Below are 23987 nucleotides of genomic sequence, written 5' to 3'. Positions count from 1 at the left end.
AAACTGAGAAAAACCTCGCTACTCAGTCCAGTAAGCTTCTCAGTTGAAGACTGTTCCCCCATGCCTAGAAACCTCAGAACAAGCAAGGCTCCACTGTTCCTGATGATAAACTCTGTGTACAAATTTTCCTCCTCTTTTCCCCCTGCCTCCAACCATCCCTTCCTTCTTATAAGTCTCCATTTACCGACTTCCTCCATCTCCGTGTCCAAATTATGATACGTGTTGATTTTTATAAACAAGATCTGATTTTATTTTATTTGAATATCTTAATTTGAAATAAAGTTTATTTATTTATGTTAATGATTTAATTTTTAATTTTTAATTTTATTAATTTCATTTAATTTCATAAATTTTAATTTATTATAAGTGGGTCACTAAAGTACCTTTATAATACCCAATTTCAAGGGGAGATCACCAAGTTAGAGCATCAAATACAATCACACAATGGAAAACATCAAATTGGAGAGGTAACTATCTCAAATTCACTAACTTTGCATTACATTATAACTTTTATTTTATAATACAAAATTGTTCCAAAATCTAAAGAAATAAATAAACCATTATCCTTTACGAGCACTTAGCATAAAATGGGTGCATAAATAAACCTTTTTCACCAAAGGAACACTAAAGTTAACCTCGTGAGAAAAACATTGTTCAAAATAGACAAGACTACTTTTGCTTCCCATCAGCTTATTTAAACATTATTATGCACATGTGTAAGTCATAATCTGTCATTCTGATGCGAAATAATTCACAATGGAGAATGCCTTCTAGGAGATCATATCTAGAGCCTCAAATGAGTCCTCAATGTCTATATAAAAATATCTGTTGTTATTATGATATATGCATCATCATTACATATTTTAATCAGCATATTGCGGGCACTTCACCATTCTATAGCTGTTCTGTTTATCGTGTTAGTAATAAGTATTGTATCAATGAAATGGAAAAGGTTCCAAAAGAATTTGATCACCCAAAGAGGTGCTTTACACTTGATGGGGAATTTTTCAAATTGATAATATATTTTGACAATGTACTCTAATCCTCGAATTATTGCCCTTTATGGTTGTTTCTTTGGCTTGAATGGGCACTTGGAATAGCTTTTGGCAAGGAAATAGTGGGAAATCATTAATTGTATTTATTGTTTAGGCTTGACCTAACAAGTTGGGCAAAAATCGTTGTTTTGCAAGATGGTTTTTATTAGGACTTCTTTTAGCCATAGAATGCACCTGAAACCCTCCCATTAAGTTTGCCATCATTATCCTAGAATCTGTGAACAATAACAGTATTTTTATTAGCTTGTCCCTATTATGCTCTAATGTACCAAAAAAGGGGTTTTGAGCACCTTATCTTCTTTATGATGAAAATATACAAGATCTAAAATTTAAATAACTATCATGTTCTGCATTATTTTTTAAAAATTTAATTTAATTCTGTATGAGACCCAGGGCCTTTGGACATAGCAAAACTTCACTATTCAAACCAAAGGCACATGAAAGTAAGTGGAAGAAACAAAGGAATAGCAGTTTGCCTCCATCTGTATTCGCATTGTCTCCAACAAGCCAGCAAGTCCAGGTGTTCTGGCAGGTTGACTTTGGTACTTATCTTGGACTCCATGAGGAAACTTCCTTGACAGGTTTAGTTTGTTCTCATCCCTTCTATCCTTTGCTGGTGAAATAAGGCCCCTGCCATTAGTTGCACAGATTAGGCCAAATGATAAAAACAATCAAATAACTTTCTTTTTATAGGAAAAAAACACAATACCCTGCAGCTTTCCCCCCCCTATTAATTGACCTTCAACCAGATATCAATCCTTACAATAGACACAACATCAGAACTCACACTGCTCCTCCTACAGATGCAAGAAGAACCTCATATGCTGTTTCCCTAAGATCGTCATCGGACAAGCCTACAAAGAGTATATAAAGCACAAATAAGCATCATTAGAAATACCAGGTAACTCTGAAAAAGTGAATGCATATAAAAGACATTTAAAACAGCTAATGGACTGATTATTAGCATATTCCTATCAGCACAACTAAGATTTGACCCTTCAAAAATATTGATGCATGATTAATATGAATATAATTGTTAATAAAAGGAGAGAGAAAACTTACCCTTGATCATAATTTCAGTAAACTTTACCTAGAAAGAATTCAGCAGTATACCCAACATCAAGGATGTAGAGGTGATTGATTAATGACAGTAGATAAACCCATACAAAAACTAGATCAGAAGGGGGAACCAACCTCAAGAGTGCTTTGCAAGAAAATATCTAGAAACAAATTTCTTGAACATTGGGAGTTGGAAGTGGGGAAGGGGGTGGATCCCCCATAATCGACTTCCCCTTTCAGGTATTCTTTAGATGGTCCAGGTTTTTTTTGTTTATCTATTAAAATTTTGGCTAAGTTGGTACCAGAAGCCAAGGAGTTTTGAACTCACCTAACAAACCGTCTGCCCAATAGTGGCTTCAATACAAATATAATGAACAACCATTACTTAACTTAAAAATATCCAACATCAGAATGACAAAGAGTTGAAATACATATAGAAAAATATATAATTGTTATATTTGAATGGTTGCTTCATGTTACAAGTGCTTCGTGACAATGTACACACACATGCCCACCTTCATGTTACTAGTTTAATTTTAATGTACAAGTATGCACTTTATACATACTTTACACATGTTATATTAACCAAGGAAATCCCAACTTCAAGCACTATACTCATAATGTGCCACATAATCAATCTACAAACAAGTGAAGAAAACTGCCTGTGAAATCTGAAAATTAAATTTGCAATTTCACCACAATTCACAACAAGAATCTACAAGGCATTTAGACGAAGACAATAAATGCTCAATCACACCAAAGGACACAGTTATTTTTTGTCAAAGACCAGGGAAAAACCCACAAGGAGAAAACCCAAAAAATCTGATTTTATTTCTTTTTCTTCTTGGAATTTACACAGCAGAATTATCAGAGAATTACATCAGTCAATGAACCAGCAGACCTGTCTGTACAGCCATAGTTTTCAGCAGAATTTATGGAGAAAAACCTCAGCATTTAATTCTCTTGCAGACCTGACTGTACTGCTGCTTTAAATGCTTCTGACATCACTGTTTGAATGGCCATACTTGCTGACATCACCACTGTACAGCTGCCTTGATTTATGTGCATCAGCTCAACAGAAAATCTGCCATCTCTTCTTCAGAAATGCAGCCCTCCAAGGAAGTCTTCAAACTCTAATTTTCTCTCTCCTCGTCATCTCATGAATCTCTCATGAATGAATCCCCTCATTACTGACTCTCTCATTAATGATTTGCCTCTAACGCTCACTATGCTTTTTATAGGTTCTCATAAGAAATCAATGACTCAGATTAAATCTTAATTGATGGTTGAGATTATGATCCACGTCATGCTCACGTGGATCACTAAATCTCTGAGAAAATACACTTGTGTTTTTAAGAAACACAATTGTGTTTTCTTAAAAGCACACTTTTCACTTTTAAAAGCATATTGACTTTCTATCTCAGAAAATCAATTTTTGGGTCCTCTTTGCCCCTGTCACTTTAATGCTAGGCCATGCATTAAAGAGGGCTAAACACTTTCAAAGGTACAAAATCGCAACACTCCCTCTTACTGAGGAAAGTGTTCTTCACATCTCCCATGCTTGTCTCTGAACTAGGCTTTGAACTCCCTCTGACTCATGTTCTCAGACATCAATGCTTGTCACACAATTAGTTAATGCCATACCACTTTTAATGTCCCTTCATGCTAGGCATTATAACATGAAGAGGACTTCCTAAGCGACACAAGCTCAACACTCCTAAGCGCGGGAGGTCCTTCTGGCACTACCATCACTAGGATCGTCCTCCAAACGCAACACATTTTTTGTTGTAGAAGCTCCCTCTGACTCTCAAGCTTGTCTTTCTATTTGCCCTGGGATACCAATGGAAGACCCGTGCCAGTCTCTAATGCTTTGTCCCTGAGCATCATCAATGTCATATCATATCAGTTGGTCCTCCTACCAATACTAGAATGATCCTCTCACTCATCACTAAGAATCAGAGACTGAATATGTGGCACCAACTCAACCTTCAGAGCCTCACACTCTCCCTCTGTCTTAGACACTGTCGAAGACTCCGATATCCACCCAAAATCTCCATGAATAGGTCGTCCTTGCACTATGAACATCCTTTCTAGTCGATCACCAAGCATCACACCTCATATCAGATCCACTCCCAATGCATAGACGAATACATGTCCCTTCTCGAACAATGTTGCATATCATCATCTTCCAAGGCTGAAACTAAGAGCAAGTTTAACGTCAACCCTAGAACAAATAGTACCTTGCCCACCTCCATGATCTCTCTGGACTCAAGTTGAAATCTGACCCATCCAACTCCTCTCACCGCACGTACAGTGTTTGCTTCACAATCCATAAAGCGGCTCAGGCCTATCTCGGTAATACTGAAGAATACAACCCATATTCCTGTCATGTGGTGAAATGCACCACTGTCAGCCATCCACATCCTACCAACCTCATAACCAGGACAATCATAGCTAGAACAGAAGGATACTAGTGAGAAATCTCTCTCAAACTGCTCGGTACACTCACACACCTTTGCTAAGGTTGCTACCTAACTCTTCTTCTTCTTCTTCTTCTTGGGACACTATCCAGCAAAGTGACCCATCTTATGGCACGCAAAACACTTGACCTTACTTAGGTCTCTCTCTTGCTCGCCTTCCTACTTCTACTTTGTCCCAATCTTGGGACCTTCCTTGGATTTCTTTTGTTTGGCATTTGCCCATTGCCGATAGGGCCACAATCTCTTCATCATCTTTTCTCTGACTAGTAGATCCAGAGTGGATCCTCAACCCCTCTTGGATGAAGTCGTCCCACAGTCACTCCCATCATAGTAAATGCTCCCTAGCAATGACCCCCTGAACAAACCTCTCCCATGGCTTTGAGAAGCCATTCAAAGTTGTCCTTACCAACTATGTAGAGTCCATAGTCTCCCCCACAGCTGCAAGTTCAACTCAAACTTGTGTGATATGGGTGAGGAATGATGTAATTGTCTCATCCTTGTTCATCTTGGTACACTTGAACTTTTCCTTTAGCATCATGATTTTGTTTTGACCTAAACTTTGATACAACTTTTTAAAAAGTCCCACATCTAACATGCAAGAGCCTTACTACTGATGTGAGGAACAATGTGGCCTTTCACACCAACAAGAATTATCCTCTTGGCTTGGATGTTCTTCTTCTTGAACTCATCTAATTATTGTGGATCTTGTGGAGGTGCCACAATGCTTTCCACAATTTCCCATAGCTCCCACTCTTCAAGGAGAAGTTCAATTCTCACCTTCTATGGACTCCAATTCTTAGCTCCACATAGTTTGTCCTCAAATCTAATACCTCTAGCTCTTAAAACTCCAAAAGTGGCTATAACTTACCAAAATGCAAAAACCAGAAAACTTCAGCAACCTCAACCAAGACCTAGAAAACCCAAAAAACTTCAGCACTTTAGAGAAACACCCATAAAACTTCGCCACCTCTTGCAAAATGCAGGAAACCTTTGAACCTCTTGAAAAACCCAGAAAACTTACAGTGTCTTCTAAACTTTTGCAACCTCTTGCAAAACCTAGAAAACTCTTGCAATCTCTATTAAAACACAGAAAGATAATAACCACATATTCACAAATTTACAACATTTAGAGAAAGTACTCAGCTTCGTATGCCTCCCAGCTCTGATACCATGAAGAAAACTACTTGTGAAATTTGAAAATTGTTGAGAAATCAATATGATAGAGATTGGGTTCATTTCGCTTGATAATTACTTGTTAATGTTTGTTGGATTTTTATTTCTTTTATTATGTTTTCTCCATCAAGCAATTACCAAAATATAAAACATGAAGATCTGAAGAGACAAAGAACACAAAGAAGTAGGCTCCAAGCCAAGGCAAAACCCCACAAGGGGGAAAACCAAGAAAATCCTCTTCTTACAGAATAAGATCAAAGTGAGATACCCAAGACCAAGACCAAGACTAAGATACCACAAAGACCCAAGTCAACCCTCCTCCAAGCCATTTCCAAGATGTCACGGGTTTAAATTCATGCAATGCCATACGAATCACACCATGGAGCATCAGACATTATACCATGGATCCACCTTGTAATTTGAAAATAAATTATATGGAGCCACCTTTTGTTATGAAACAAAGCTTACATTGTATCGATTAATCATGTAGATGGGGCCACCTCTTTTGTCAACTAGTGACTTAGCCTCCTTAGTCTCCTATGATGCGTGTTAACCACCGATTTGTGGGTGATATCCCTAGGAGAAAAAATTTATCCAAGACGGTCCTCAGCTGGCAACCAGCAGCCACCAACTAGCTCGTTGTGCCACTTCCCCACCACCTGACACAGCCATGTGGTCCATCGCCCATATGTCATGATCGTATGTTTGAAGGTGGGCCTCCCAAACCTAAAGGTATGCCTTCTCATTTGGTAATTGAGTATTGTAGTTTACTTATCATGGAGAATTTTGGGCATGAATTAATGGGGGAATTCGACGGAAAGAGTAGGCTAGGTCTGTGCTCTTGTCCCCTAGACCTATTTTGCACGTTACACTTAGACCCTAGTCCCATGGGATCTCTTTTACTAACCTTTGGGCTTTTGGGATGGTACTTCACCGGAAACCCCGATTATGGTTGCGTGGTCCTGCTCCCTCATCCACATACATCACTCCCCATCCGCTCATTATAACTTCATTAATCATTTCTCCCACGTGGTTCCACGTTCCTCCACTGAGTACACATAGGGTTAGCCTCCCCTTCCCCTTGCCCACACCTTGGGTCGGGCCTGGAATGATGCCTCGAAGGTTGATGCAGCTAAAAAGAAAATTAAAAGCATAATTGGCCACATTCAACAAGAAATTGTACCACAAAATGCAAAAGATGGTTGGGGCAAACACATTTAGCACGTGGGGAAAAGCCAATGCATGAGCTCTACCCTATTCTCATGGCCATCACCCTGATTTCTATAGGCCCTAGGTGAGCCTCTTTTATCTTTCAAGAACCCATGATTGTCCCAACCCCTGGTGGGCAATGAATCGTCCCACCTCAACGGCGGTATCCACTGCTATACTTTACATATCATGCTCTTACTCCTTGAGTCCCAAGAAGTTAACCAAAGAAAAATCATAAAAGGCAAAAAGAAAATGAAGAAGGGTGGAAAAATCAAGGTTGGGGTAACTCATATACCACGATTTCTCCCTCCTACACATTATAAACCCAAGTGTGGGCTTCCCCTTTATTAACTACCCTTGTACCTTGGCATGTGACCCAGGATTGCCCCCTTCATCCCCTACTCTGTTCCATCACTTTATCACATGCCACCACCATTTGAAGGATGTACCTTGGACATATCATCCCCTTTAAAAGTAGAAACCACCCATAACCCCTCTTGGAGCTTGGAGACATTAACACATGCCAAAGCCCACTATGGAAGGGCATGCCATTATGAAGTGCCCCCTTGTTGTCCATGGTTTTTAAGCTCTTTAACTCGATTTCTTTAAATAACTTTTTGTACTGGAAGGCAAGGAGATGCATTGAATCTTATGCAGGATTGTAGATGGTCTCCATTTTGGGTTTGGTCTCCCTATACGGGGTCCTAACCCTCCACAGGGCTACATTGTCACATGTAGGGTGTGTGTAGAAAGCCATGGGCCTCCACAGCAGTAGACAACATTCCATGGATCCCCAGAGATTCCAGAGATTGCCCGAGTTTCATCTATTGGACGACGAAGATGCACCTGGTTCACCATGCCCAACCGGCCCCATAGTTGTATAATACACTTGGCAGATTACCCAAGACCTGTATGATGATGTAGCATCACTTACACCATCATCCAAGCCCTTGCAAATGGTTTACAGGCATCTTCGATCTATTTGGAGACCAATGAGGGTACTTGTGTGGCCCCACAACCATTGGGAGCACCACATGTTTATTGTTTAGAGAAAAAGAGGCCAACCCCTTATCCACTACTTTTGGGAGTCATATTTCTCATTATGGCATCTATGGACTTCATCAGGCCTCTTAGAAGGCCCAACGACATGTATTATTGATCATTCGACCTTTTGAGAGGCTCGTTCTTTTGTTTATAAGCTAGTTTGGTGGGATTGTCACCAAAAGTTAGTTATTTTGGACATTATTTTATTCTAGGGGCCAATCTAGGCCTAATTAGCTAAATCGAACTCATTAGAAATGTATAAATAGAAGTGTTGAGGATTCATTTTAGCGTCATCACTTGGATTGGACTTGTATCTCTCTTGAGAATTTCACTATCCTTCTTGGAGGACGAATTTTGGAGAATGGAATGAATTTTGATGTTTGGATTATTTTCTCGTCTTGGAGCTTCTTGATTGGCAAATTCTTGATGGTTGGATACACTCTTAATACATGTAAGTACAATTTAATGCTATTCTCTTTTCTATTTTTGTCACATACATCATTGTTGGAATTTCGCTATACTAGGGCTAATTTACTGCATCCATTTACGCGAAGTTGTGGAAATTCGAATTCTAGATAGTGATGCTTCATGTATGGGCCATGTATTATGAATGAATGTTTCTAGAGATGCTTCTTCATTGAAATTCATCTTGATAAGCCATCAATGTTGCAAAACAAATTATAAAATTCTTGAAGTTGCTTTTGTTGCTACCCTAATGCTATGCGAAATTGTCTTTGAGACCTCCTTAACATCAAAAATTCAATGTCCATAGTCATAATTACTCTTGACTCCAAATCTCCCAAAGGATTAGGCATTGGTCCACCATAAGGTGATCACCTTAAACCTTATTTCTTCTCCTCCCTCCTCTTTTCTAGGCCTAGCCCATTAGGTCACCTCCCATTAGGTCACCTAGGGCATCACTTATCTCACAATCTAGCCATCCAATTACTTCGATTTTTGGTCCACAACTGCGCTAGAGTTTGCTCTAAAGGCCCTCCAAATTTCAAGCAAATTCAACAGTGGGATCCCAAGATATTGCAAGCCTTAGCTCGGGGACCATTCCTTGCCCTAGGTTTCCCTTGGCTAGAAACCTCACTAGGATCATTGCATTACCTTTCATTGAAAAATCCTTCTTTCATCCCCTTCTCCTCTTGATTAGGTCAAGCACATCATTAGTTGCTCAACCCCATTCCCTTGACCTAACCTCAAGTCCGCTTGGTCCTGTGTGGTCCCACAACTTATTGAAGCCAATTTCACAAAGACCACTTGGAAGCCAAGTTTCTTACAAGGAGGATTTTAGGAGCTAAGTATCTTCTTGACAAGTCATACACTCAAACCGTAGCCCTTGGAATTCCCTTAAGCCCTTCCTAGGGAGCCTTTCATCTTACTTTCAATGCAAGCAAGCCTTATATCTAAGCCTCTTTTGTGAATAGGCTTTTAGAATCACCTCTCATCCTATCATTGATCCATTCAATTTCGTGATCCTTAATATAACAATTCTCCTCCCATCGGTGAAAGTTTGTAAAGAGTAGGGAGCTTTAGCCGAGGTGACAATGGGTTATTGCTCCATTGTTGCCCTTGACCTAGTGATAGCACTTCAAGGATCCCTTTTTAGGACCCCTACTAGTTTGAGCGGTAACAATGCGCATTCCATAGTTTCATGGAAATAAACTAATCCACCATTGACCCTTTGTTGAAATTGGAAGACGCATGAGCCAATTCTTTTGAATGACCATATAAACATTAAACCAGCCATTGGCAATTCTGCGCCTACAAACGTACATGCATGGAGTTGTCTTCATACATAGAAAAGCTAAGATGGCAATATTATGGTGTGTGAGTGACCAGACCTCATTAGCGAACATTGGATTCTATGTGTTGATTCCTCAAATTGACGGATTGTATGAACTTTTGAAAACCAACCATTGGATCTTGGAGCCATTATAATTTTGAGGAAGGCAAGCATGATGGTTGACTTCTTTTTTTAATAGGATGCATGTACATATATGGAGATGCATTCTTTCTAAAATGTTTATGCATTGATGTCATAGAATTATATCAGTCCACTTCTCTCACACAATAGCTATCATTTTTAGTAGACTTGTTTCTCTTAGAGGTATTTTTGCACATATTCATGCATCTAAGAGGACGTCGATTCTCATTCACATGGCCAACCACATTGAGGAGATATTGGGCAAAACCAACTCATTATTCTATTCATTATTGACTTATCATAGGAGTTAATTGCGTGATTATATTGTTTTCCTTGGAGTGGATGTTTATTTTATTGTTCTTGTAGCATAGGAAAGTGAATTCCAACATCTCACTTTTAATTTTAGTAAGGAGTTTGTTGACGAGAATAGAAATGTGATATTTTATTGTATTGCTTGGAGAACTAATGAAAAACAATAAGTTGTTTATTGTAACAGTAGTTGAGCTTAAACCTATATAAGGGTTTCCTATCTCCCTCATTTGCTAGTGTTGGATTTGGGAGAAATCCCTTGAGCTTAATGAAATATCTATTGGATGTGCTAGGAGGATCAACACAAAAATCTTGTGGGTGAGTATATTTTCTACACTTTTATCCTACTCTTTTTGCTGAAATTATCTTGACATATGCTCATGGAGTATAAAATTGGTAAGCTCATTCTAGTTTCTTTTATGTTATCACTGGAGTATTGTTTATGATTGCATGCTTCTCTACTTTAGGGTGAATGCATATACATATTATTCACAATAGAAGTAACCTTATTGACTATTGTATGGTATCTACTATAATATTATCCTTGGTTATATTTCTGCACTTTAGAAGAGCAAGGAAACGGTTCATTTAACTTGTACTTTTCATCCATATTGTTCCTCTTTTCATCACTAGGATAGCCTCCCATTTGAACCTTGTTTTGACTCTATACGTCCAACTATAAGACACTAATCTTTAGTTCACCCATCCACTTTATTTACCTAACTCACAAAATTGTTTTCCGAGAATTTACTCTTCATTCCACTGCTTAAAATTCCAACAATCTTAGTATAGGAAAGCCTCCCTTGAGCGAGAGAGGTGTTGGTTTTTCAAGTGCAATAGATACAAACACTAATTTCTAAAATGTTGATAATTACTTCTAATGATGTAGATCTTATTTTAGCACTTCTAGTTTATCATTAAGCAATTACACTTCAGAAATTCAACCATAAATGCATAAGGACAGTAGAGATCACAATGCACAAAGACAACACAAAATTTACCCTGGGAAAACCCACTTGGGGGAAAAACCCAAAAACCTATTTACTTAGACAAATTCTTCAGTTCAACAAGAGATACACCTAGTACTGGTAGTCAACTATGATGGTCAAACTGACCAGCAATGCTATGGTTAAACCTGGTCAAATAGTCGTCTTGTCAAGTCAATCTTCTACCCAACAAACTCAACCATGTTTGATCTGCTAGAAAAAAATTCGTACTTCCAGAATCTCCCTAGAAACTTGGCCATGCTACCCAGAATTTCGGCCCTATTGCCTAGAAATTGTTGCCCAGAACTTCAACTTGTTGCCTAGAATATGCCCAGACATTCACACATGCAAAGTCAAAGAGAGAGAAATCCTAGAAATGCATTTGTCCTTCTTCATCGTTCTTCGCCCTTCTTCATCTTCGTTTGGGTGCCCAAAATATATCTTGTCATGTGTGAGATTTGAAGTGTGCCTTGTTGAGGAGGTTGAGAGCTTTATATGCAGTGTTTTTCTAGTCCAAATGGGTGTCTCTTCACTAAGGCCGACATGACTTGAAGGAGGGTCAACTTGACAAGTGTGGAGCCAAAAATTCAAATTTCAAAATTCAAAATTTTCTCTTTTGAAACCAACATGAAGAACATGTCTCACATTAATCTTTTCAAGGGCTAATCAATAAAATGACATGAAGAACATGTCTTACATTTTCAATATATATTTCAAGGGCTAAAATATTAATTACGAAGACCAAACATAGCTACAAAAACTCAACACTCCCTCTTAGCTAGGGAGGTAGTCATAATGACTATCAAATGTTCTCTTGTTTACAAATTTCTCTAAGAAAAGGATATGAAGTATACAAACTTTGCTTTGGACAAAATATTTGTAAGAATATCAGCGATCTTCTCATCAGTAGAGATGTATTGGAGCTTCACTACTCCCTTCTGCACCATGTCACAGATGAAGTGGTACTTGATCTTGATGTGCTTAGACCTGTCATGAAAAACTAGATTTTCTGTAAGCTTCACACAGCTTTGATTATCACAATATATCATGGTCAGTTCCAGCACCTGATCAAAGAATCCTGCGAGTAACTTCCAAAGCCACACTTCTTTACAACTCGATAAACTGGTTTCAATATACTCTGCCTCGACAGTGCTGAGTGCAACAGATGTCTACTTCTTGCTCATCCATGAAATCATACTGAATCCCAAACTAAAGCAACCTTTGAATGTACTCTTTTTGTTCTCTGCACTCCCTACCTAATCTACATTTGTATATCCCTGCAACTATATATCACCATTTGAGACATGTCTCAAACCATAATTAATTGTAACATGTAAATACTTCAACACATGCTTTGCTGCAACCCAATGATCATGTCGTGGTTCCACCAGGAACTGGCTCAGCGTGTTTACTGCAAAGCAAATATCCGGTCTAGCATTAACCAAATACATCAAGGAGCCAATCAACTTCTAGTACATGCATGGATCTACAAAATCTGACTCATAGAGTCTCTCAACTTTCTCAAATTTATCACTATGGGAGTTGCCTTAGATTTACAATGCATCATTCCAAACTTTTGTAGGGTCTTGATAATATACTTTCCTTGACCAAGGAAGACTTCACCAGGGTTCTGTCATACTTCTAGCTCCAAATAGTAGTGCATCAACCCAAGATTCTTCATATCAAATTCAGAGGCCAACTCCCTCTGACACCAAATAATGAGCTACTCTACACCTATCAAACATAAGTCATCAACATATAATACTAAAATCACAGGTTCATTTTTCTCAAACTTAATATAAAGGTTTGGATCAGCATCACTTTTAGAGAAACCAAGTCTTGTCAAGTAGCCATCAATTCAAGAATACTAGGCTCTAGGTGCCTGCCTGAGTCCACACAAGGCTTTCTTCAATCTACAAACGTGAGACTCTTTCCAATGAACCTCAAAACCTTGAGGTTGTTCTATGTACACTTCTTCTTCAATCACACCATTAAGGAAAACAATCTTTACATCCATCTTATGTAAATTCCAACCCATAGAAGAAGCAATAGAAATAATAGATCTAATAGTAGTGTACCTGGCAACTAGAGCAAAAGTCTCATCATAATCCTCTCCCTCTTTTTGGGAGAATCCTCTAGCCACAAATCTCGCCTTGTACTTGTCAATACTGCCATCCACTACATGCTTAATCTTGTATACCCATTTGGAGGTTACCACTGACTTCCCTTCAAGTCTAGGCACAATCTCCCATACATCATTCTTCATAATAGATTGGTATTCTTCCATCATTGCATCTTTCCAAACTTGTTGGCTAGCTACCTCTTCATAGCTAGAAGATTCAGAATCAACGAGGTTAGTCATTAGGGTTGCATATCCAGAATACCTCTTCAATGTCTTGCTTTCCCTGAAGGTGCCACATGGTGTTGCATGTCCTTCGCCTTCCAACAAGGTAGATCTAAGCCAAGTTGGCCTCTTCCTGATTTCAGGAACAACAAGTAGATCCACTAGTTTGCTAGGCCCTTCTGGCTCTTCTTGATGATCTACAGGATGTTTTGAAGGATTGGATGGAACTGAATTCTCTTCCCTGGGAGCTTCATGTTCTTCGTCATTATCAAAGTCCCTGGGCATTTCTTTAGACTTCCAATAGGCACATTCTCATCAAAGGTCACGCCCCTGCTGACTTCAACTTGTCATTGTCCTAGAACATAGATTCTATAGGCCTTTGATGACTCGCTATATCCAACGAAGCTTCCTTTCTTTCCTGAAGACTCTAGCTTCTTTCTCTTATCTTTGAGTACATGAATATAAACTGGACAACCAAATATTCTCAAATGTCTAACCTGTGGTTTCTATCAGGTGAATGCTTCTTCTAGAGTCTTGTCTTCCAAAATTCAATGAGGACCTCTATTTTGAATAGTGACTGATGTCATTGATGCTTCACTCCAAAAAAACATAGGCAAGTCTTGATCATGCATCATTGCCTTAACAGATTCTTCAATGGTCCTGTTCTTTCTTTCAACAACTCCATTTTGTTGTGGATTGTAAGGGACTATCAACTCCCTCTTAATCCCAACTTCTTTACAAAAGGCAACGAGTTCCTTGGAAGTGTATTCTCCTCCATTATCTAATCTCAAAATCTTGATTTTCTTTCCTGTCAAGTTTTCTACTTCAGCCTTGAATTCTTGGAACTTACTGAAGACTTTATCCTTTGTCTTCATGAAGTAAATCCACGTCTTGTGAGAGAAGTCATCAATAAAAGTTACATAGTACAAAGAACCTCCAAGAGATTTTACTCGTATTGGACCGCATAAATCAAAATGAAATAGATCCAAGATTTCCTTGGACCTACTTTCATGGCTTGGAAAAGACTTCTTGATATTCTTTCCAAGCGCACAACCTTTATATACTCCTTCATGCTCCATCTATAATTTTGGAACAGCTTAAACCATTTGATTTAACGCTGGCAAAGCTGTATAGTGAAGGTGAGCATATCTTCTATGCCATAGTTCACATGGATTGATATCATTATGCACTAACGCTTGAGCTAGTTGTTTCAAGAGTCTATACAACCAACCTTCATGAACTCCAATTAGTCTAGCAGAGTCTACACTTGAGCCTTTAGACCATACAAGGACTTCATCAACAAATGCTACTCTGTCTCCTTTATCTTCCAAACATGAAATAGAAACCAAGTTCTTTATCAAACTTGGTACATATAGTATGTTGCTAAGATGAACGTTTTCACCTGATTCCAGCGTAATAGATGTTTTCCCAATGCGTTTGATTGCCTAACTGTTGTTATCTCCAAGCTCTACCTTTTGAGATAATTTAATTTATCTCTTAGGTTTCTGCAATATTCATAGGTGTGTAGATCATCTTCCGGATTCATCGCATTAGGTTATTGTTGCTCGACGTTTCGAACCATCAACGATGGTTCAACTTTAGGGGAATTTGTGAACACTGGTCTTGTTATTCAATTTAATAAATAGATGTAAGAGATGCATTGCCGACAGATATTAGGGTTTGTTAATTTGTTAATTCATTATTGAATTTTTGATGTTTAATTGTATATTTTTGTTGTTTTTAATTATATTTTAGTTTTTAAAGGTTTTGAAATTTATATGATTAATAAATAGTTAATTAATACTTTCTTTTTTTTTGTAAGAAAGCATGAAAATTGTAAGTTTTTCCATCAGACTTGTGAGATTGTCATGATCTCTTGTCATGTGTCTTGAGGCACCACTATCTACTAGCCACAAATCGCTATTATCGGCAAAAAAACCTATGAGAGCAAAAAAATAAAAGAAATATTTGTCACCTAAATCTTCATACTTGGGTTTCTTTTGATGTTCATCAATGTTTGTTGTTGTATCATGTTGTTTTCCCTTTCTCTTTATATCATTCGATCCTTCAGGACATTATTTTAAAATGACCATATTTGTGACAATGACAGCATTGAATCTCCGATATATCTTTCTTTCCTTGAGGAGCAGGTCTCAATGTTGCATGAAGCAGGGATGAAACGGGGACGTTTTTTGGAAGCGGGAACGCGGAAGCGTCATTTTCCAAAAATCTAGGAAGTGAAGCGTCTCGGAAGTGTCTGCTATATATATATATATATATATATTATTATTTTTATAATTTTTTGCATTTATATTTAAAAAACATCCAAAATACCAAATTAGTTGTAGAAGACATGAAAACATGCATATTTTTACATAAATCAAGATAGATATGGCATCCATTGTACATCAATGATTAATTATTCCAGCATCAACCATCTACAATCTCCATTCCTCTTCCCTTGTCTAGCCTTTGCCTCTACTTCAATTCTATAGGGATTTTAGTCAACATTGCCTAATTTTGATCAAACAACTTAATCCAAACCTTATAATATGGTAGAGAAAGCTTAACATGCCTGATCAATGATTTTGACTTGAGTGAAGGGTACATAATTGCTAAGGTCATGACAAAGGAGTTCAACAATCAATAACACCAACACTGAGGTACATATAGGGCTTGTTGCTCTTGATTAAATGCCAATAACATGCCCTTATACATGATATAATCCAATGAAACGCCACGATCCCATTGATCCTGAAAACTATAAAGTTTGCTGAATTTTGAATGGGATATGAAATTCTATTTTCTCCATATGAAGTCTGATGAGGTTGGAACCACTCTCAAACATCCGGAGTCATTTCATGGTAATGTTAAAAATTTAAGTAAAAGGATGGAAATGAAAGAAAAAGGAGAATGTCACTTTTACTTTAAGAATTTAACATTACCATTAGGGAGCATCAAGGGGTACCTTGGGAGTATTTGGAAAGTGTAGTTCCTCACAGAACAGTTCGAAATTTCCCAAAAAAAACCCCGTGGAATCATCCACCTTCTCTCGGATCCGCTCGCGATCCGCGGTGGATACACGCCCGAACCTCTACAGATCTGCACCTGATCTTTTCTGGATCCACAGATCGGGTAGTGGGAGTCGCGGATCAAGCCCCCACGAATCCAAATTTGAAGGAATCGCCAAAAAAAGGAGGAACCGCGGATCCGATTTTCTGATCCGCGGTTCTGCCGAAGAATCGGTGGCGGATTCGTATGGGACGCGGATTTGTCTTTGTATTTTTGGGGGTGGGGATGGTTCCTGCAACACTAGCAGGTCTTTTACCTTCATTTCTTCTTCAGAAACCAAACTTCTTTCTTCCTCCAACTTTCTTGGATCGTGTTGCAAATGCTTGAGAATCACCTTCTTCAGATCTCTGAATCTTTCCTTTTGATATAAGTCTAGATCCTTCTTGAGGACATGAGATCCATAGTTCTTCAAAAATTTGCATCTCCTTCCTTCCACAGGTACTAGATGCAAACAAATACCATGAGTCATGCAAACCATTAATTGTTGTATTCACAAGTTATTTATTAGAAATGATTTCATCAATTGCTTGAAGTTGATCTCTTAGTTGAGAGATTCTCATGAAATGTGAGGCCACAAAATCATTTCTTGACATTTTATGTAACAGCCCAAAATAAATATCTTTTCTAATTAACATTAAATTTAAATCAAAGTGGCACTTACCTTAGCCAAATAAACATGTAACTAATAAACTAAATTCAAACTATGAATAGTGCTCACCTGTGGTAGAAGTAGGCTTACCGCAACAAGGTTTTGGGGACGACTCTCCACCCAACCGTAGGCTCAATTGCGCAAGGATTTGCTACAACTAGCCACCCCCGAGCCCTCAATCAACGTACTACTGCCAGTGACTCGTATGTCTTAGAACACCATTCTCCCAAGGCAATGAAAGATAGAATCTTGGAATGATGGAATGCCTCCCATCCTCCTCACTATCTAATAAATAGAACAAACATTGGATGGGAAACCACATGTACACACTCCTTGTGTCTACATGCGACTTTGATTTTTAGCTTTTTTTACTTTTCTTTGGATTTTTTAGTTTTCTTGTTTTATTTCTTTTTCCTGTTTTTCTTGTTTTATTTCTATTTATTCTTATTTAGAGAATAACCATTTTTATTATTATTATCTTTTTATTTTTTTTAATATCATTTATGATTTATTATTTTTATTATTTAAGTGATTTGTTATTTATTATTTATATTATTATTTATTATTTATTATTTATATTATTTATTATTTTGATTATTTATTATTTATTATTTATTATTATTTTATTATTTATTATTTATTATTAAGGGGAGGGATATTACATTTTAACATCACGAAGCTTATTCTTCAAACTTCTTGCTTGACCAATGTTGTTGATGGTGTATAATTCAACCAAAGCATCACACATCTTTGAGGTGTCTAGATTTGCTACATATGGAATCAAATGATCCCTGATAGAATCTACAATAATACTTCTAGTTGTGATGTCTTCCTTCTCATACTTAGCTTTCCTTTCATCATCTGATAGTTTAGTAACCTTGCCCTTCGCAATATCCAAGACATCATTCTTTACAAGGATGAGGTAAATCCTTGTTTCTAAGCCCTGAAATTTGTAACTCCTTCCAACTTGTTCTTTGTCTTTATAGATGAACCCATCGTTATAGATATTGTAGATGTAGGTTTCTTTAATGCTCTTTCCTTTACCAAAGCTCTTCAAGAGTGATCTTAATATCCTTTCTTTCACCAAAGCTTGATACTATGTTGATTTTTCAAGTGCAATAGATACAAGAACTAAATTCTGAAATACTAATAATTACTTCTAATGATGTAGATCTTCTTTTAGCATTCCAGTTTATCATGAAGCAATTACACTTCAGAAATTCAACCATAAATTCAGAAGGACAATAGAGATCAAAATTCACAAAGACAACACAAAATTTACCCTACGAAAACCCACTAGGGGGAAAAACCCAGCAACGTTTTTCCTTAAAGAAATTCTTCAATTCAACAAGAGATACACCTAATACTGCTAGTCAACTATGATGGTCAAATTAACCAACGATGCTATGGCCAAACTTGGTCAAACAACCCTACTGTCAAGTCAATATTCTGCCCAACAAACTCAACCCTGTCTGATCTACTTAAACTGAAATTCGGTCTTCCAGAATCTGTCCAGAAACTTGACCCTGTTGCCCAGACTTTTGGCCCTGCTGCCCAAAAGTTCAACCTGCTACACAGAATATGCCCTGAAAGTCGCACTTGCAAATTCAAAAAGAGAGAGAGAAATAATAAAGATGAATTGGTCCTTCTTCATCCTTCTTCTTCTTTTCTCGGATGCTCAGAATATATCTCGTCTTGTGTGAGATCGAAGTGTGCCTTGTGGAGGAGGTTGAGTGCTTTATATATAGTGTTTTTCCTGTTCGAATGAGTGTCTCTTCACTAGGGCCGACTTGACTTGAAGGAGGGTTGACTTGACAAGTTTGTGGCCAATAATTTAAATTTCAAAATTCAAACTTTTCTCTTTTGAAACTGACATGAAGAACATGTCTTAACATTAATATTTTCAAGGGCTAATGAATAAAATGACATGAAAAACATGCCTCACATTTTCATTATATATTTCAAGGTTTAAAATATTAATTATGAAGACTGACCATAGCTACAAAAGTTGAACAAGAGAAGTCATCCTAAAGTGTAAGGAGGGTTGGTGAGGGTCAATGGCCTCCCTCTTAGTTCCTCCAAGGCTTTGCTTGAGCTTTAGTTCAAGAAGTGAGAGTTTGAGAGGTAAGAGTCACTATATGAACAACATCATAATTTTGAGGAGAACGATCCACTGAAACACGTTGGTATACTAAAGCTACAAAGATTAGTGCAAGTTGTCCCGAAGAACAAAGTTGTTGATTGTAGTGTATCTAGAATATACTAACATCATAAAGAGAAAGATCCACTAAAACATATTGAGCAATGTTGCACGAAGTGGGGACGAAGCGGGGACATTTTTTGGAAGCAGGGACACGGAAGCGTCATTTTCCAAAAATCTAGGAAGTGAAGCGTCTGCTATATATATATATATATATATATATTGCATTTATACTCAAAACAAACATCCCAAATACCAAATTAGTTGTAGAAGACATGAAAACATGCATATTTTTGCATAAATCAAGAGAGATATGGCATCCATGATTCCATTGTAGTTACTATTATGTACATCAACCATCTATATTCTAGCGATTACACACATACATCAGCTTTTTTAAGCATATTATAAAACATAAACGTTTAAGCATATTATAAAACATAAAACATAGAGCATATTATGATTTATCTAGCAAGTGAGCAACTGTCAACATTTGTCATGACCAAAATTCAAATAATAATGTTTACAAAATATGTCACTTGGTCACCACCAACACAAAAAAGGTTCAAAATTCAAATTCACAAGCCTACAAGTCTAATGAGTAATCTATGACAAAAGTAGTAAATTGTGAATATATCTACTAAGCGTCCAAAACAGGCGGAAGCGTCCAGGAAGCGTCCAAAATAGGCAGAAGCGTCCAAGAAGCATCCAAAACAGGCGGAAGCGCCCTTCCAAATTTTGGAAGCGCTCCTCCGGGGACGCTTCCTATACGAATCCGCACGGGACGCGCTTTGGGCCTTAGAACTGGGGGTGGACGCTTCCTGCAACATTGATACTGAGAATCATCTATAAGTGAATCATCTCAATGGAAAAGATCATGGCGGAATGTCAAAGATAGCATCCATACTTTCAATCAACTTGTGAGTGAGAGGATCATATAGATAATATGCCAAAATATGGATCCATGTATTGAACCAAAACTTCTGAAATGCAAAACTAATGGAGTCATACCTCGAATATCAAGAGGAAGGGGTTTATCGAAGTATGTCTACAAACCCTTGCTCCAACAAAGGGTAATTATTTAATGGACCTGTTGTCGCGCAGATTGACACAACAACCCTCAGACCAAGGGCTGTCACTCTGATCCCCGATCCCTTCATTTAAGCCTGTCTCCCGCGGCTAAGGGGGGTAGACCCTACGAGGTGAAGGAGACCAACTGTCGACCAGTTGGTTGGGAGACACGATATGAATAGCACTAAAATGGATTTATAAGTTAAAAGACTAGTGCCTAGTGGAGCAAATGTTTAATTGTTTAATTACTAGATGCTGCAGAAATATGACCTCATCAAGAGCAATCATTTATCATCAAAGCCTGAAGCGAAAATTAACTTTTATCAAATACGAGAAAAATGCTTAATGACTTAGTGATGTTCCAGCAAATTAAGATTTCAAGAGATAAAGTGCTTTGAATAATCATGTAAAATAATAACAAGAGACCACATTCATGCAATTAACCATCAGATGAAAATTTGAATCAGATTAAACACCAATTCCCACGTAAATTTTTTAACCTCAGCATAAAAGATGAAACATAGTTAACTCCCGAGCCAAGACTGAAACTGGCAAAAATATTTCCCACAAAAAAAAATTTATGATTTTCAGGAAAAAAAAAAATAAAAAATATATTTGGATTTAAATATTAAACAAAACCTAAAAAATGAAATCTAAAAGTTAATCCAAAACTTAAATGTATAAAAATAAAACTAAGCCTAAAATCTTTTTATATTTTTTATTATTTTTTTTTATATTATAAAAAATGAAAATTTAAAAAAAAATCCTAAATTTATAAAACTCTAAGCTTAAAAAAAAAAAACTAATTAAAACAAAATCGAAATCTAACTATTTCTAACCTATGCTTAACTTTTAGTATTTTATGAATTTATATTCAAAAGCAAGGATCGAAATCTAAAAAAAAAAAATCGAAACTACGCATGAACCCTATGCTAAAGCGAACCAAAACGTAAATACTCTCTTAGTATATAAGCTAATAATAATAAATTTCTAAGAATATTAATAATATAATTAGTGGTTTGACTAGGACCTTTGGTCAAAATTAGCCGTTGGCATTATAGCTGTTGGAGTCTCTGCACACTCTATTTAATCAGGCTCAGCCGGATTGGTTCTTCAACTTGTCCTGACGATGAACCACACTGGTTGGTTCGAAACGCGTCGACAAAAGATTGGTTATGTGATTTTGCCGAAGATTATCTAAACAATGTTATGGATCACAGAAGTCTAAATTCCTTAATAATATGATCTTCTTAGGTACTCCATGAAATCTAATAATTTCATTTATAAGTACCCGAGCTACGTCCGCAACTTTGTAAGTATCTCTTACGGGAATAAAATGGGCGTTTTTCTTTAATTTATCCACAACCAAAATGGAATTATGCCTTTATGGGTTAAGAGGTAGCCCGACGATAAAATCCATGAAAATTACCTCCCATTTGGTCATGGGAATGTCATGAGGTTGTAGGAGACTTGCTAGATGACAATGGTCAGCCTTCACTTGCTGACATTCGAGACATTTTGCAACGAATTGCACAATATCGCGTTTCATACCTGCCCAAAAGAAGAGTTTCTTTGTATCAGCATACATTTTCTTTACACCAGGATGTGCACAATACAATGCTTTGTGGGCTTCCTTAAGGATGGTGTTTTGGATATTCCCACTAACAAGAATGTACATCCTTCCATGGAATCGGAAAATTCCATCATCTTCTAGTTCATATTCCTCAAACTTAAGTGCTTTTCGATTTTTACTATCAAGCCCAGATCTCACTTTTAAATACCAATTGTTTCTCAAGAAATGTTCTAGTAATCAGTTCCTCAAATCTACCTTGATAGGTATGAGGGAAAATATTTGTGGTTTTCTACTGAAAGCATTTGCCACTACATTCTTTTTCCTTTAATGTATGAAATTCCAAAGTCATACTCACTTAAGAATTCCCTCCATCGTCTTTGCCTAGCATTCAAGTCTCTTTGGGTAAACAAATATTGTAAACTTTGGTGGTCACTTTTGAGCATAAAGCTTCTCCCTACTGGATAGTATCTCCATATCTTTAAAGTTGGCATTACAGCAGCTAACTCTAAATCTTGCATGGCGTAGAGTTCTTCATGAGGCTTTAATTTCCTTGAGGCATATGCTATTACTAATTTGTCTTGCATTAATATTGCACCTAATCCTTGCTTGGATGTATCTGTACATACAGTAAAGTCTTTGTCCATATTAGGTACTTGCAAGATTGGTGCACTGGTCAACCTCTAGACCAAGTCCAACCCTTCCGGATGATGTGCTTCCTTTGTCCAAGTCAAACCCAGTCAAATCTCTTCCCAATAGCACAATTTCGGCCCCCCAAATTTAAAACTTTGGCCTCTACTAGAAGTCTGAAATTTTCGGCCCCCAACAACTGTTGTTGCTTCCACACGTATAAGTGAAATCAGCCTTCCAAGGCCTCCCAGCAACTTCACTTGCCTTGCTTCCTTGTCTAGGGCTAGAAGATGACCTATTGAGTCCTTCTTCCAGCAACTTTGATCCTCTTCCAGCAGATAGAGAATTTTGACCTTGAAGCAGCAAACCCTAGCTTCCTTTTTCGCACGTGTGAGAGAGAATTAGCCTAGAAACAAATCTTCTTCATCCTCTTCCTTCTTTGTTGCCTTCTTTGTCTTCCTTCTTCGCTTGAATGAGTGAGTGATGAATGTGTTCCAAGGAGGTCGAGTTCCCTCCTTTATATAGGCTTCTAAAGGTGGGCATGGCTCCTCAAAATAGGTCGACTTCCCAGCTGCCAGGCCGACTTGGTCTTGAAGGGTATTTTGACACTTTTAATGACAAAAATAATTTTCTTTACAAGTTACTGTGTGCCCAATGTGGTCTTCAACTTATGACAATGACTCTTTTGACTTCTTGACCTAGGACAAACCCTAGAAGCACTCAATGGGTGCTTCACCTCTAAAATAAAAGACCTTGAGTAACAAACCCATGCTTCAAAAATAATAATAACAATTTTGAATTCATTTTACAATATACAAGAATCAAAAGTGCATTTCATATTAATGAGGACCAAACCTAGTTACACATTTTTCAACAGTTTGTTTGCTGAAGAGAGCTCTTTATTAGCTCAAGCAAGCACCGAGAGCTTGGTACACTCACATTGACAACTACCTTCAAGGATTGGGCTTCACAAAGAGTGAGGCAGATGCCAATCTGTACTACAAGGTTGGAGGGCTTCTGATCATCCTCGTGCTCTATGTTGACGATCTTATCTTAACTAGAGCAAACAGCTTGATTCAGGATTGCAAGGCAAATCTTGCAAGAGAGTTTGAAATGAAGGACATCGGGTTTATGCACTATTTCCTTGGGTTGGAGGTATGGCAAGGTGATGGGGAAATATTCTTGGGGCAGGGGAAGTACACT

At 37.6% G+C, this 23987-nt stretch overlaps 1 protein-coding gene across 2 annotated transcripts in view; it reads right to left on the bottom strand.

Moving 5' to 3' along the window:
• The window catches only part of LOC149152298 (protein unc-13 homolog), a 535466-nt gene that overhangs the window by 443679 nt on the left and 67800 nt on the right, over positions 1-23987 (bottom strand). For both annotated transcript variants that reach the window (XM_089438315.1, XM_089438316.1), the window contains 2 exons: positions 1843-1909; positions 1532-1685 (listed from right to left, as the gene is read on the bottom strand). In XM_089438315.1, the coding sequence (XP_089294441.1) occupies positions 1532-1685; positions 1843-1909 (221 nt within the window). The remainder of the gene's footprint in view (positions 1-1531; positions 1686-1842; positions 1910-23987) is intronic.

The sequence above is a fragment of the Pinus tabuliformis genome, chromosome 9, assembly GCF_031772625.1.
Source record: "Pinus tabuliformis cultivar Carrire ecotype Pingquan chromosome 9, CPIR1, whole genome shotgun sequence".
In the NCBI taxonomy this organism is placed as follows: Eukaryota; Viridiplantae; Streptophyta; class Pinopsida; order Pinales; family Pinaceae; genus Pinus; species Pinus tabuliformis.
This window is presented reverse-complemented; position numbering and strand designations above follow the sequence as displayed.